Here is a 14,483-nt window from a genome sequence, read left to right on the forward strand (position 1 = left end):
GAACCCTTTCTTTAGAACAATAATATGCTTGTGAAAACGGCTAATCTGCTTCGATGCATTTTTTTTCTCTGCCAGATAACTAGATTCCCCTCATGTTTCTGAGAGGTAGCTCGTTCATTTTAACAACAAATGTCTACTGAAAGGAATTAACATGCTTTAATTCTCTGTGATCTCATTCCTGTCCTCACCTAGCCTCTGTATGGTCATGGTTCTCAAGTTTTAGTTGGAGAAGAATCACCTGGCAGGCTTGGATGACGTGTGGATTTCTGAAAAGGCTCCGATCCAGTAAGTCGGTCATGGTATCTGTGACAAGCATTCCCGGCCACTCTCATACGTATGATTGGTGAACTACACCTTGAAACCATTGTTCTGTTATACCGTCCAGTAGGTAAATGGTGTGAGCCACATAGGTAATTTCAAATTTTCTAGTAGCCACAGTCAAAAAGTAAAGAGAAACAGGTGAAATGTTAATATTTTATTTAACCTAGTATATCTAAAATAACATTTCAACATATAATCAATATAAAAATTAATAGTAATTATTGGGAGAGCCCCCTTGTACTTCTTATTATGACTGCAAGACACACCTCAGCAACAACCATCGGGGAACTTTTAATCCATTTCCTGTCAGCCCCGAGATAACTCGCAGATTACAGTCCTAACCTCACCCCCAAAATCTTTGCATCGCTCTAATATATCAATAGTTTTGGGAAACGAATGACGTTCTATTTACGGCATTCCGTTTTTAGCGGCGGTATTTCCATTTACAAAATATAGTAACTCTCGATCGCTAAAAATGTCAAATCCTAGAAAACGTAGCATTCCCACGTGTGATGTTAAATCAGCACTGGCAGCGAGCTGCACTTTTTTTTTCTAAATGAGAAAAAGGTTAAAAAACATGGTGTATTACTTAGGTTCTGGAAGGCACATGGCACGCCTGGGCCACACAGAGGGGTCAGTTTGGGGTTCGCTATTCATCTATCAGCCAATTTAACTTCATTTCAGAAATGACTTCTGATCCAGCAGCTAACTTGGTGTTTTAGAAAGAAGTGGTAGACATTTCCCACATCCTAGGAGGGTGGTCAAATCAGCCCAACTAGGATGAAGTGAAATCCGATTCGATTTCCATCACGTGGCTCCTGACCATTTGGCAAGATGGCGTTTGTGGTCTGAAAGTCAGAAGGTTTCCTGCCCAAACGGGGGCCCCGAGGTGTGGATGTCGGGAGGCCAATATCCACAGCTTTCTGGTTTATCAGTGCAGGCCTCTTCCCCCTCCTCCCAGGCCCAAGCTGCTTTAAACCGTTCCAGAACGTTCTAAACATCCTCTCCCCTCTCTTGATAGTCCTCTCTTTTCCTTCACCACCTTCTTCAAGAGAGAGAAGCAAAATTCAGTAGAAACAGTCGAAGGGTTGGTTGGGGAGACAGAAGAGGAAAAGATGAAACAGAACAAACCTCCTCCTCCTCCCTCTGTGCCTTAAGTCCAGGGTGAAATCCAGAGAGACAGTGGTGTCCCCTTGTCCTTAGAGCCAGCGGTTATGGCCTCCGGTGTGGATGGAGGCAGAAGTGCGGGAAGTCTTGAGGACTGGTGGCAAGCGTAATCGTGGACCTGAAATGCTACTCGGCAGACAGGAGGCTGTCCTTTGGTTTCAGAGACGGCCTCCGGCGGGTGCGACTGTCCTCGTGAACGCACTCAGCAAGTGCACTGGCTCTTTTCACTGGGCGCCTGGGCCAGGAGAACTGGACTGGAGTCCAGGGGGAGGCTGTTCGGGGTGCTCTCCCCACACAGGTGCAGGCTGTTGCGTGCGATCAGCTCCCTGGCCATGAGCACGAAGACTTCGTCGATGTTCTTGGACTCTTTGGCAGACGTCTCCAGAACGGCGAGGAGGCCGTATTTCTCAGCCAGCGTGCAGGCATCCTCAAACAGGACGTGCCGTTTTTCCCACAGGTCACATTTGTTCCCTGGGAAGGAGAGATAAGCAAATACACTACTGAGTCACGTAACCCGGTGTGGAAAAAAAACGAACTGTGGAAAGAACGTTTTTTAGTTGAGCGGTTGGCACGCACGCGTGCGTTCACACATAGTAACCGAGGGCAGATGTGCTGCAAATGAAACCACGAAGAATGGAAGCAGAGCCACTGTCTTAATTCGCCGTTTGGTCTCCAAGAGCTGCAAAGAACGGGGCCAGAGGGAGGTGTGCGTTTTATTGTCTGTGTCTGGGGCGAGGGGAGGCTCCCTGTTCTTGGGAGGGACTGTCCTTCCTTCTAAGGGTGACTCTCTCAGTCTTCTCTCTTCTTCCTTCAGACCCTGTTCCTCTTTTCGCTCTTTCTGCCCCACCAACTACAAAGTGTTGGACGCTGTGAGATGGGGCCTGGTCTCGCTGAGGAAATTGTGATCAGAATTTCTTGGGTTGAAGCGGTAGAGTGAATAATAAAGGATTTTTTTTTTTTTTAGCTATGATTTATGACAATAAAATGCACAGTGAGTTATGTTCAGTGAGTTTTGGCAAATGTATATGCAAGCGGTTTGAGATTATCTACCAGAATAAGGCCGAGCAAGGCCAGGTACTTCTCTCCCCAGGTGTGAGCTCAACAGACATATGTGCCCACGTGTATCGATAAACATACAAGAACATTCAGAGCAGCGATTTTCCTAATTGCCCCAAACTGAAAGCAACTCAAATGCCCATCACCAAGCCAAACGAGAAATACTATATAGTGTATTCATGCGAAGAAATACACTAATTATGAAAAGAACAAATTACAGCTAATTGCAACAATGTGGATGAAACTCATAAATGTAACGTTGAAAGAGAGAAGCTTTGACGAAAAGATAATCTCTACGACTCCAGCTATGTAAAGTTCAACATCAAGAGCAGAACAGAACTGCAGCATTTGGGGATGGGGAGGGGGTCAAGTGGTAAAATGATCAAGAAAAGCCGAGGAGTGATCACCATGAAAGTCACAGTGAGCTTCCCTTTGCGGGAGGAGGAGGGGGCGGCCGAGAGGGAGGGGAAGGAAGGCTCTGGGGAGGGTACCCGCAGTATTCTTCCTTGCCCCAGGTGATGCTTACGCAAGCGTTCCCTTTGTGACAAATCAGTGATTGTGTACTTTTCTTTGCATAGGTTACTATGTCCCAGCAAAAAAAGATTGAAAAAATACTTTCTCAGCATCACAGTCACCAACCTGCTCGTTGTCAAAGCTCGATTTAGATCATCATTCTCCCCGAATAAGGTTAAATCCAAGAATCTTTTCGGAGGACGTTACTCCTTCTCGTACTCTTGTAAACTGAAGAAATGGCCCCAAAGATACCAGGTTCTAATCCCTGGAAATTGGAAATGCTACCTTATTTGGAAAAAGGATGTTTGCAGATGTGATTAAGTTAAGGCTCTTGGGCCCTGGGAGATGATTCTGGATTAGTTGCTAGGTGGGCCCTAACTGCAGCCACCTGCAGCCTTATTAGAATGAGGCAGTGGGAGGGCTGATCAGAAGAGCTACAAGGCAAGCTGCCACACACACACACACACACACACACACACACACACACACACACACACACACGGGGGCGGGGACGGACATGAGGATGGGAGGCAGCCACAAGCCACAGAATGCCGACAGCCACCAGAAGCAGACAAGGCAAGGAACAGATTGTCCCCTATGAGCCTCTGGGGTGGGGGGGTGGAGGGTGAGGTCCTGCTGACGCATTGATTTCAACCCAGTGATAGCGAGTTCAGACTTCTGGCCTCCGGACTGGAGAGAGAACAAACTTCTGTTGTTTTAAGCCTCTCAGTTTATGGTAATTTGTTACAGCTGCCACAGGGAAAACAGCTCAGGTATGTACCTTCCAGAAGACGATATGCATTTTTATAGCCTGTGAGGTTTAAGCTCAAGGCCTAGTTCTGTTTCTAGAGGAAAGGTGTGAGAGCCCCTTGGTGGGGGGCGGGGATGCTTCTGGAGTAGGAATCAGGGGTGTGGCCCCTACCCCTGCATCCCTGACCCTGAGCTGTGGCTTCTGGGCTGGGTCACGCTGATTCTGACTCTTACGACTTGCTCCTCCCACCTGCTACTATGCCATACCAGGTAAAGAGCGCTGACTGTCCACTGTCCTGCCCCCCAGTATCTGGTGGCTGCACACCTCGGAAAGAGCCAGGACACCTGGAGGGAGGGAAAGAAACCAACTGCTTGCTCCGGCAGTCTGAGTCCTTGCTCGCTAAGCGTTCTGTGGGGGCAGCAGAGATGCTCGGGCCTTGCTCCAAAGGGAGGCAGGAGAGACGCACGGACAATTAAAGAACCATACGAGAATGTACCAATCCAAGATAGGCCATAAAATAACTTCATCCCAAGGACCAGGTGAGTGATCCACGCTGTCATTGTCCGAATCCAAAAACTCTGAACTCCCTAAGTTTCTTGGTATTTCATCTGATAGTAAAATCTGCCTGAACCTGGCCATTACAAGTTTTTATTCTACCTGCTTTGTATGACTAGCCATACATTTTGCTGCGTAAATATGAATGCTTTTGACCACGGGGTGTTAGGCCAGACCCTTCTGAGGGTGTCACGTAACAGAGAATGTACCCTCATAAGATCTGGCAAATCCTGAACTCTGAAATCTTTGGCCCTAAGGGTTTTCGCTGAGAGACTGTGGGGCTGTAAATATAACAGGTGTGTAAGTGGAAGGTTTGCCTGAGACTCTAAAGGGACAAAGACCAGATGCCAAAGAAAGTTATGAGACGGGACATCCACTATGAGCTACAACAGGAGGTTGGCCCCCTCAACCCTTACTCTGCTGGAGGGTGTGAAGAGTTAAGAGGTCGCCAGCAGAGCTGAGGGGATGAGAAAGAGAGATAAGCCGACCATCACCGGAGGAAAGCAGGTGCCCCTTCGATGGCTTCAGGAATCTCTGCGTTATCTTGAGGGCAGCGGGGATTTTAAACAGAGAGACTTCCTGCAAATGGCCAGAGGAAGAAGAATAGTACAAGTCAGTGCACAGCCATCTCTTTGACATTTGTATGATGGTGACGTGGCTGTGAAGGGCTGGGGTAAAATTGGGAGAGAGAAAGAGACACTTGTGGGAAGAAATGTGGAGACAGAATGAAAAATAAAGCAAAACGGGCAGGGATGTTTCCGTGAGGGAACAACGCATTTGACTTCTGCAGACGGAGGCAAGGAAGCCACGGACAGAGGACAGAAAGCCCCGTTGTGTCGGCCCTCGGGATCGGACACGTGATAAATGGGGACTCTGGGGACACGGCCAGATCATCTTTAGGGGCATTTCTAGAACTAATTAAGAAGTGGGGGCAGAGACGGCTGTCACAAAAGACAGACTAGAGTGTAAATACCAAGAAAACTCTGAGATTCCTGGAAATCCTGCCACCTTGGCATTTATGACCCTCGTCTGCCCACTCTGTTTCTGCAGTAGAATAACTAGTAGTTACGGACAGTGCTGGCTGGGAGACCCTCCTTCCCCGCCCGCTCCCCACTTCTGGGTCGGAGAAAGGAGGCTGCCTTCCAAAGACAGCTCCGAGGGGAGGGGTCCCCCTCAGGCAGGGCGGCTTTGCATGCAGCTTCCAGGCCCCGAGGAAAAACTGCTTCGTGTTTCCTGGGAAACACGTGAATTTAATGGAAAAGAGAGCTGGTCCTCTTTTCTCAGAAAACCTCGAGTGCCATCCGAACTGCTTCGTTTCCTCAGTGACACGCATGTTATTCACACCTACGCCTCCAGGAAGGGAGCGAGCATCCCAGGAAGGCAGGTGTAGGTGTGAATAACATGCGTGTCACTGAGGTCAGGGTTGTCCCTCCCTGTCCACTCAGCTCCTCCCCCGGTGGTCCCTGAGCCCCTGTGCAGAGCACCCAGATTCTCTCATCTCTGCTCTACAGGAAATAACAGCTTCCCTTTACGGAGTTCTCAGCACCGCGCTAAGTGCTTTATACGTGTCGCCTCACTTAATCCTCCCCGCTCGACCATCACTTTGAAGTAGGGACCCGTTTTATAGATGAGGAGGCAGAAATGTAGGGAGAACAAGTTACAAGCCCAAGTTCGGACACGGAGGGAGATCCCACCCGCCATCTGTCTGATCCTGACGTCCGGGCGCTAGAACACACGTGGACGCTGCCTAACTCAGAGTTTCAGGAGACCTTGGGTGACAGTCCAGCCTCACCAGCTATTGGAAAAAGGTCGAAAAGAAACCAAACCCACCAGGGACTCTGGACACCAGAAGGCCTGGTCGAAATCCCGCCTCACCTGTCCGTAGGTAACTAGGCTGTTACTTGGCGGGACACTTAACCTCGAGATGCCTTGGTTTCCTCATCTGGGAAGTGGGGGTATTTGGCTCCACGTCTTAGGGTCGTTGAGAGGATTAAATGACATGATGCAGGAGAGGACTCGAACAGTGCCCGACTCCTACTAAGTGGTGAGTAGACGTCACCCGTCGCCAGCACCCTCCTCCCTGCCCTGTCCTTGTGCCTCAGGGGGTAGGTAGCTCGTAGGGAGCAGAAGTGGCTGCCGAGGAAGAAATATGGCTCTTTTGGGGGGTCAGTGTTTATTTTTAGAACTCTGAACTCTGCTGTTAGAAGCAGCATCAGAAGTCAAATCATAAAAGTTTCTGACCACAGAGAGGACTTTTGGGTGAGAAGTGAGAGAGGAAAGAAGGCATCTCATCTCTCCCAAAAGAGAAGAATTGCCCTTCACGCGGAAGCCGCCTCTTGGCCTCACTAGTCTCCCTTTTTCCATTTCTTTTGCCACGAGAGAGACACGCCTGCCGGAAAAAAAAAAAAAAAAACGAGGGGGCTAAATTTGAGGGGTATTTGCTTTGGTGGTGGGCTGTGGAATCTGGGCTTTTGACCTGACGTAGCGGGAAGGGGCGAGGTCGGTGTGAGGCTCCGGAATGACTCGGATGCTTAACGTACAGGAGAAACAGAACTCATGTCAAAGCGGCGTGTCTTCACGTCCGTGCATAAGACAGAGGCCGGGCCATGAATCAAATGGCGAAGACTTCGGGGAAAAAAACGGTTCTAAAATCACCAGTCCTTTCTGGAGTCGTGACAGTCATAATAAGCAGGCTGGGTGTGCCCATCACACATGCCAAGGACCTCCTCGACATCCATCGCCAGCCTCTCATTCCGTGATGGCCTCGTCCGTCGGGGCCCAGCTGCTTGGTCCAGGGCGGCCGCCTTACCCCAGGCCTGTCGCCTGGGCCGGGCTGTGCCATGAAAGGAGTGGGCATGAGATTCCCTTTCCAAGAAATGCGAGCTGGCGGATACTGGGAGAATGAGGAGTCTGCAGAAGGGCGGGCGGGGGATGAGGCTTGGAGAGACTCTGCAGGGGAGTGTAGGGGTGGCAGTGCACAGGCCCACGTTATCCCGCGTGTAAGAAGCAGCTCTGAGACAGAGAAAGTAGATGCAACAATAGATGGCAAGGAGGCTGGTCCAGAACCCAACCCCGAGGAGGGCCCCCGAGTTCTGGCTTGTTGGTGGGTGGTCTGGCTCTGCTGTGGCTCCTGATCTGGCTGAGGCTCAATTGCTGGCTTTTCCTAGGTCCCAGGGACTCACTCTAGTTAGTTAGTTTCTTCAACCTAACGAACCTTCTAGAAAGAAATCTTACCCCTAATTAAGCACTCACAATATGTCAGGCACTGCTAAGCAATTTATATACGATATCTCATTAAATCTTTACAATCAGTCCAGCAAGTATCAGTCACATCTGATACTAAGGTTCATAGGATGACTGGCCGCAGAGCTGGGATATGCTCATCGACGGATAAATAATCCATTAAACATGGTATGTTTAGCTCTTTCTCAGTCTATCTAGACAGGTGCTTTGCAAACTTTAATTTGCATATGATTCTCTCTAAGATCCTGTTAAAATGAAGACTCTGACTCAGTACATCCAGGATGGCGCCTCAGATTGCGCATTTTTAACAAACTCGAAAGTGATGTTGGTGCTGCTGGTCTGTGGACCACCCTTTGAGTTGCAAGGGCCTAAACCAACTTGCCCAAATGAAGCGGCCACTTGGTAGACAGCAGTGGACTCAGGAGGGAGGAAAAAGTAGCCCTGCTTGCAAAACTAAAACTACGGAGAAGTGACAAACAGTAATGCTCTTCTGAACGTAAACAGGACCGCTCGCATTTCAAGCTGCGAGTTCACTTCGCGGAGCCGAAGTTGCTGCTGGTTTTGATGTCGGTGTGTTAAGATTCGCTTAAGATCTTAACAGGTGTAAGAAGTCACTCAAGGGTGTCTCAGTCTCACCAGCTCCCTCGGGGACCTGGAGCCATTCGACTCTGTGAACCTCACCCTACAGAGTACTTCCTGTGTGGTCACACAGACCTGCGCAGTGAATTAGCTGGGGCGCCCTGCACACAGAAGCCTGGGCCCCACCCCAGGATGAGAAACTCCACGGTGGGGCCTTGGCATCTGTATTCTCACCAAGTTCACGCCCTCCCACCCCCTATTCTCAAGTGAATCTGCTGGGAATCTCTGAGCCAGACGCTTTCTGAGGTCCTGTCCACCATTTACGCTTTTTACGATGTCATGTCTCACTGCCACCGGAAACACACAGAGAGCTGAGCATCAGCAGAGGGGGGCCTGAAACACAGAGTTAAAACCTTGAGAAACACCATACCGATCAGCATGACGACCAAGTTGGCCGCGCCGTACTTTTCTATTTCGTGAATCCAGTGAGGAACGGACTCGAAGGTGGACCGCCGGGTGAGGTCGTAGGCGATGATGGCTGCGTGGGCGCTGCGGTAGTAGCTTTGGGTGATGGTCCGGAAGCGCTCCTGGCCTGCGGTGTCCCACACCTGCATCTGGAGAAAGGCGGGAAAGGGAGTGGCATCGGGAGTTGCCAGGCCGGATGAGAACTTGCTCTCTTAAGTTGCCTGAAAAATACGGCTGCCTGGGTCTCCCCTCGAGACACCCAGACGTGGTAGGCCTAGGCTGAGGCCCGCAAATCTATTTCTTCAGTTGCTCCCCAGGGTAATTTGGATGGGCTTTCAGGTTCGCAGGCCACCACCTCAGGTACACTTCAGAGCGGGCGACCCAACGTCCTGGGCTCTGGTGTTCTTTTGTCTTTTGACCTCAATCATCCCTTCGTCCAGATTTTGGGGGCTATCTCTGGACGCTGCCCATTGATATTGAAACTGGCAAAGGCGACAACTTTGGCCGAACTGTTTTGATTTGAAAGGACCCCTCAGCTGTTCGTGTTTAGGAGTGTCCTCATAGCAATACCTTCCAAATTACCATCCCAAGCAATGGCCCCGATTTCATACACCCTCCAACAGTGTCTGAGGATATCTGTTTCTTCATATCCTCCACGTAGTTCCAAAATTTATTTTTTAAAGAAAGGTTGCAAACACACACAAAACTAGAGAGACCAGAACAATGAACCCTCATAGACCCATCATCCAGATTCAATAATCATCAAGATTTTGCCACCCTTGCTTCATCGATATACAGCCCCGTGAAAATGGACACTTTCTTAACCACGATGCCATTATCACCGCTCACAAACTTTTTAACGACTCATTGGTATCTTTTAATCCCCAGCCCATATAGAAATTTTCCTGAATGTCTCCAAAATGTCTTTTTTTTTTTCTGTTGTTTTTACTTAATCAGGATCCCAAACAAGATTCATTTCATTACGTTTTCACCAACATTTTCTGATCTGTTCTAATCAAATGCATAAAAGATAGTATCTCACTGTTATTTTATTATTTTCTTTAATGATGAGTGAGATCGGGCACCTTTACATAAATTTACGAGCTAGTTCTCATAAAATTTGTGAGATAACAGTTTTGTTTGATTTGTGAATTGCCTACTTTTTGTATTTATTTGGTTGTTGATCTTTTTCTTAGATATTTTCAGTAGTCTTTTCACATTAAAGAAATTAGCCCTTTGTCAAGTCCCACATTTACAAATATTTCTTTCCAATTTGTCATTCATCTTTTGACTTGGTTTATGGTATTTTTGAATATGTAGATATTTGACCTTTATATAGTTATATAGAAATGTATACCTCTGACCTTGAAATAGCTAGATTGAGCAATATTTTTCTTTACAGTTCCTGGATTCTCATCTCACTTAAAAGCCCAATTTCCTCATTTCGCAATGCTAAAAATAAATACACCTATGTTTTTTCCTGGTACTCTTGTGATTTCATATTTTATAGTTAAACCTTTTATTCCTTTGGCATGTGTTTCAGTGTTAGGAACCGTGGCTGGAAGAGGGGGAGCCGACCCCACGCCCCTCTGACCTTCACTTTCTTGCCATCGATCTCGAGGGAGCGCACCGTGAAGTCCACCCCAATCGTGTTCTGCTGTGTCTCCGTGTAGACCCCAGACTTGAAATGCTGCACCACACAGGTCTTGCCCACATTGGAGTCCCCGATGAGGATAATCTTGAACAAATAGTCGAAGTTCTCATCTGCCACCCTGGCTGAGCTGGCGAATTGCATGGCTCTCGATGGAGCTAGGAAGAAAAGAAGGAATTCAGCATCTCGCTAGTGAGCCTCTACCAGGTGCCAGGCACTGTACTAGGCACTTGGGGGTCCAGGACAGACAGGACAAGACAGACGGAGGTCATTGTTTTCATAGCCCTAACATCCCGGAGGGAGAAAGACACTGATTACTGGTCAGGTACAAGGGAGCTTCCACAAGCCCGCACCTGCCCTAGGTGGGTTGACATTACTTTAGGGGTGCTGTCAGAATGAAGAGGTTCTACTGCTATTCTCTGCTGGGCCCCATACACAGTCAGCATCATCAGATGATACCCTAGGAAACCCTAGTCATGCTCCACCGAGTGCCCAGACAGCACGACGATGGCAGAGAAGATGCCCACGGGAGTGTTCCACCTGCCATTCCTCAGGTGGAGGCCATGCCTAGCTGTCGTCCTATCTCCATTTCTCAACTACTGGAAGACTGAACAGCCAGGCGACCAGCAAGGTGAGATTTGATAGCGAAGTCAGTTTAGGGTCACGTGACGTGGCCTTTTTCTTCTGGTTGGCACCTAGTTTTTCGTGACCAGGAAATTAACATTTTGAAATATTCAAAATGAAAACTGTGGCTAGAACATTTATTGCATATTTTACCATAGGCTGGAACATAATTTGAAGCTTCTGGTGACGATGTTTCCCAAACTAACAGATTAAAGCAGAATCATTTAGGGAGATAATGAAAAATATATATTCCTAAAGCCCATCCCATAGATCTGCTCAATGTATTTAAACAATTAAACACACACAACTGTCACACACACACACACACACACAGGCACACATTCCCTGGGAGATTCTGATGACTAGCCAGGCTTGGGAATCATTGACCAACCCCATCACTCACCTGAAGCCTTACTCCCCACCTCCAGCATCTCTGCTGGACTCTTCATCCATGCTTCAATACCTTTGATCATGAGGGACTCATGACCTCCTACAAAAACCCATCCTGTGTGTATAGCTCTAACTTCCTGGGGTTGAAATCTATCTCCCCGGGGGGTCCCATCTGTTGATCCTCATGCTATGTCAGGTCTTGGCAGATTCCTAGTCCACATGACAGGCCGTGAGGTATTTGGAGAAGCAGGCATATCCCCTCAAGGAAAATCTCCCTGGGTCCTTCAACTGTTCTTCATAGGATATTGTGTTGGGTCTCCTCATCAAACGTCTCATAAAAACACGAAACCTGATCCCATTTGATGATTAAACTTACTGTGCTGCAAACTGCTCCTGCCATGTGACCCCCTTCTGCCCTTCCCCCAGTCTTATTCTTTGGTCGTCTCTAAAGTTATAGAAAAGGACAAGTCTATATCGTCACACGAATTAAAATGCACACAAATAGCTAATCTATATGTAAACACCCCAAGCTTTAAACGGAGGAAGAAGGACCTGTACCTTTCTCGGACGCCTCTGAAACCACCCATGGCTAAATGATTCCGCAGACAAGAGACACTATTAAACCACTTTCTTTTTCCCTCTCTGACTTTTCAAATAAATAAAGCCATTCCACTTCCGGAGTCTTATTACTGTAACTGGGGCTTCAATCTTCCTCCCATGTTTCCTCCCCCACCAAAGAAGTCCTCGAGGTTTCCACAAAAGCCCCCTTTCACTTAGCCTACACGCCCTGCAAGGGGAAAGCGGCAGGGGCCCCCCCGCCCAAGTCCTCCATCCTGCATCCCGCAGCCCTCGCCTTCCTGGTTCACCTGTCGCTTACCCGCCTTGCGCGCTCTCACCTCTGCTCTCACCTTCTTTTTTTTCTCCTTTGTTTTTCTTGTCGGCCCTCAGTGCCCCTTCTTCCTGCTGCCTCACTGCGTGGTGGGAACTGTAGTCCCCAGGTGTCAGGTTTGGCGGCTTGAGAAAGCGAAAGGAAAGCGAAGCCCTCCTACTGCCCCTGAGCCCGGAGCTGGAGCTGGAGCTGCCGCTGAGCGCGGGTGACGCGCTAGCCCGCGCTGGCTGCGCCCTTAGCTCTCCCACCGAACATCCGTCGCCTAGCAAAGCCAAACGCAGAGGACGAGCCGCGTAACTCAGCCAACACCTAGTATGCCACCCCGTTCCTTCTTTCTACTCACCGTCTCCTATTGCTTGTCCCCACGTTTTCCTGGTGATCCTTGTTTGGCTGGGTTGGAGGGACTGGTCGACGAGAGGACTCAATACAGTGGATACTTTTAATTTCTTTTGGATTTGAATAACTCTTTTTGGTGAGCCACTGAGAGAAAGGAGGGGGATCCAAAGAGAAGATTAAAAAAACTAAAAGAACTTCGAATTTGTACAGGAAGAAAGAGCCGACAAAAAAATGTTGTTTCTCTCCCTCGAATGATCTGCCACAAAACCGAAGGTTAATTTCTAAGTCGAAGAAAACATAGAGTTTACCAGTCCCTAATGCTGCTGGCTGTAGAAACACAAGGCTGAGGTGAATTTTCCTTATGTCTTTCCCTCGCAGAGTCTGGAAGGGTCACTGCTTCTCGTATCGTTGGAACTAGATTTTTTCCACTGTGTAGATTGTAATGACGTGTAGGCAGTTAAGCTGTAGGCACAATATGCAAAACAGAAACATCCGGGTTGATAAAATATTTAAATTGGTATAGTGTTTTCAAATTGTGAGCTGAGACCTATGAATGAGTCATGAAATCAATTTCAGTGGGTCGCAATGTGCATTTTTACAGAAAAGGTTAGGAAAAATTTCAGAATGTATCTCGTGTAGCGAGGCTCAGTATTGTTTTGTGAAATGTTTGGGTCACTTGTATGCATGCATGTGTATACTGGGATGATGTAAAATGTATTTCTTGCTGTGGGTTGAGATCTAAAAAGATTGAGAAGCACTGAAATAGAGGACAATTTATTCACTATCCAAGAACATTTCTTTCTACAATTCCTTCAGATAACCTTTACGATGGAATTTATCTGACTCCAAATTCCATTTACAGATCAGTTTTCAGGCACCTCTCTTTTGAGTAAGATAGACTCGAAGCTGGCAGGTAGAGCAAGCAAACCAAAGACACTGCCAAATGCCGCTACGACAGACTCCTGCTTTGAGAACCACACAGTCACATGTCTGCGTCTCGGGAATGAAATGTAGGTCAAGATCCACCACAAATGGGCAGGGGGCAGGAAATAAAACCCGTTAGGTGTCAGTATCGGTGAGGTTGGACAGTAAATGTTTTCCTCTTCTGGTAACGGTTACTGTTAAAGAAAAAAAAAGTCAGCTGCCTCAGACCTAGCACTTAGAGAACATCTAGAAGTAGAAATCAAATGGTGCAATGTCCACATGGTTCTGGAAGCCAAAAAGATTCTGCCTCTCCCTCCCCCAACGCTCTCCACCAACGCGACTATGAGTACAAGAGCGTAGCTTAGGCCGTGGGGAAAAGGGCATTCTGGGCGGAGGTGACTAGGTTATGTATTTATTTTATACACACGTATATACATATATGTTCACATACACATGTATTTCACAATATATATATTTTACCATTTTAATCATTTTAAGTGCACCGTTCAATGGTATCAAATACATTCACATGGTTGTGCAACACTCACCACCATCCATCTCCAGAATTTTTTCATTATCCCAACTGAAACTCTGTATCTATTAAACAGAAACTCTCGCTTGCCTCTCCTCTTAGCCCCTGGTAACCATTGTTTACTTTCCGTTTCTATGAATTGGATTACTCCGGGTACCTCATATAAATGGAATTATACAATTATTTGTGTGTGTCTAGCTTATTTCACTTAGTATATTGTTTTCAAGGTTCATCCACGTTGTAGCATCAGATTTTCATTTCTTTTTAAGACTGAATAATGTCCCCCAATGTATTTTTTTATTGTAACATTAAAGAACATTTATTGCGACTTAAAAAGTTTCAAAATTAATTACCAATGTAAGATTTTAAACACAAATTTACAGATGTTATAACCAATAAAATTATTTACACTTAGAGAATTAAAACTTAAATAATTTGGAGAGATATTTTAATTATAATATTGAATGTTTAAAATACATTTAGTTTG

At 47.2% G+C, this 14,483-nt stretch overlaps 1 protein-coding gene across 2 annotated transcripts; it reads right to left on the minus strand.

The window, feature by feature from the left end:
- Positions 1-469: 469 nt before the first annotated feature.
- Positions 470-13,004, minus strand: RAB19 (RAB19, member RAS oncogene family). Of its 2 annotated transcripts, XM_039861086.1 has the most exons (5): positions 12,849-13,004; positions 12,548-12,684; positions 10,245-10,459; positions 8,616-8,799; positions 470-1,959 (listed from the first exon to the last, which is right to left on the minus strand). In XM_039861086.1, exons 3-5 carry the CDS (start codon positions 10,443-10,445, stop codon positions 1,691-1,693), a joined length of 654 nt encoding a protein of 217 aa, XP_039717020.1. In that variant the 5' UTR covers positions 10,446-10,459; positions 12,548-12,684; positions 12,849-13,004; the 3' UTR covers positions 470-1,690. The 2 variants fall into 2 exon arrangements, with proteins under 2 accessions (XP_039717020.1, XP_039717021.1); XM_039861087.1 differs by lacking the exons at positions 12,548-12,684; positions 12,849-13,004 and adding an exon at positions 12,193-12,212.
- Positions 13,005-14,483: the final 1,479 nt, after the last annotated feature.

This window comes from Pteropus medius, unplaced genomic scaffold (assembly GCF_902729225.1).
Source record: "Pteropus medius unplaced genomic scaffold, Ma_sr-lr_union100, whole genome shotgun sequence".
In the NCBI taxonomy this organism is placed as follows: Eukaryota; Metazoa; Chordata; class Mammalia; order Chiroptera; family Pteropodidae; genus Pteropus; species Pteropus medius.

Bases quoted from the DNA above. Each gene is read 5' to 3' on its own strand.
- RAB19 (XM_039861086.1), bottom strand. From the start codon at position 10,445: ATGCAATTCGCCAGCTCAGCCAGGGTGGCAGATGAGAACTTCGACTAT. The intron at 8,800-10,244 runs GTCAGAGGGGCG...GCCTTTCTCCAG, and splicing joins TCGATGGCAAGAAAGTGAAG to ATGCAGGTGTGGGACACCGC. The intron at 1,960-8,615 runs GTATGGTGTTTC...TCTCCTTCCCAG, and splicing joins CTTGGTCGTCATGCTGATCG to GGAACAAATGTGACCTGTGG.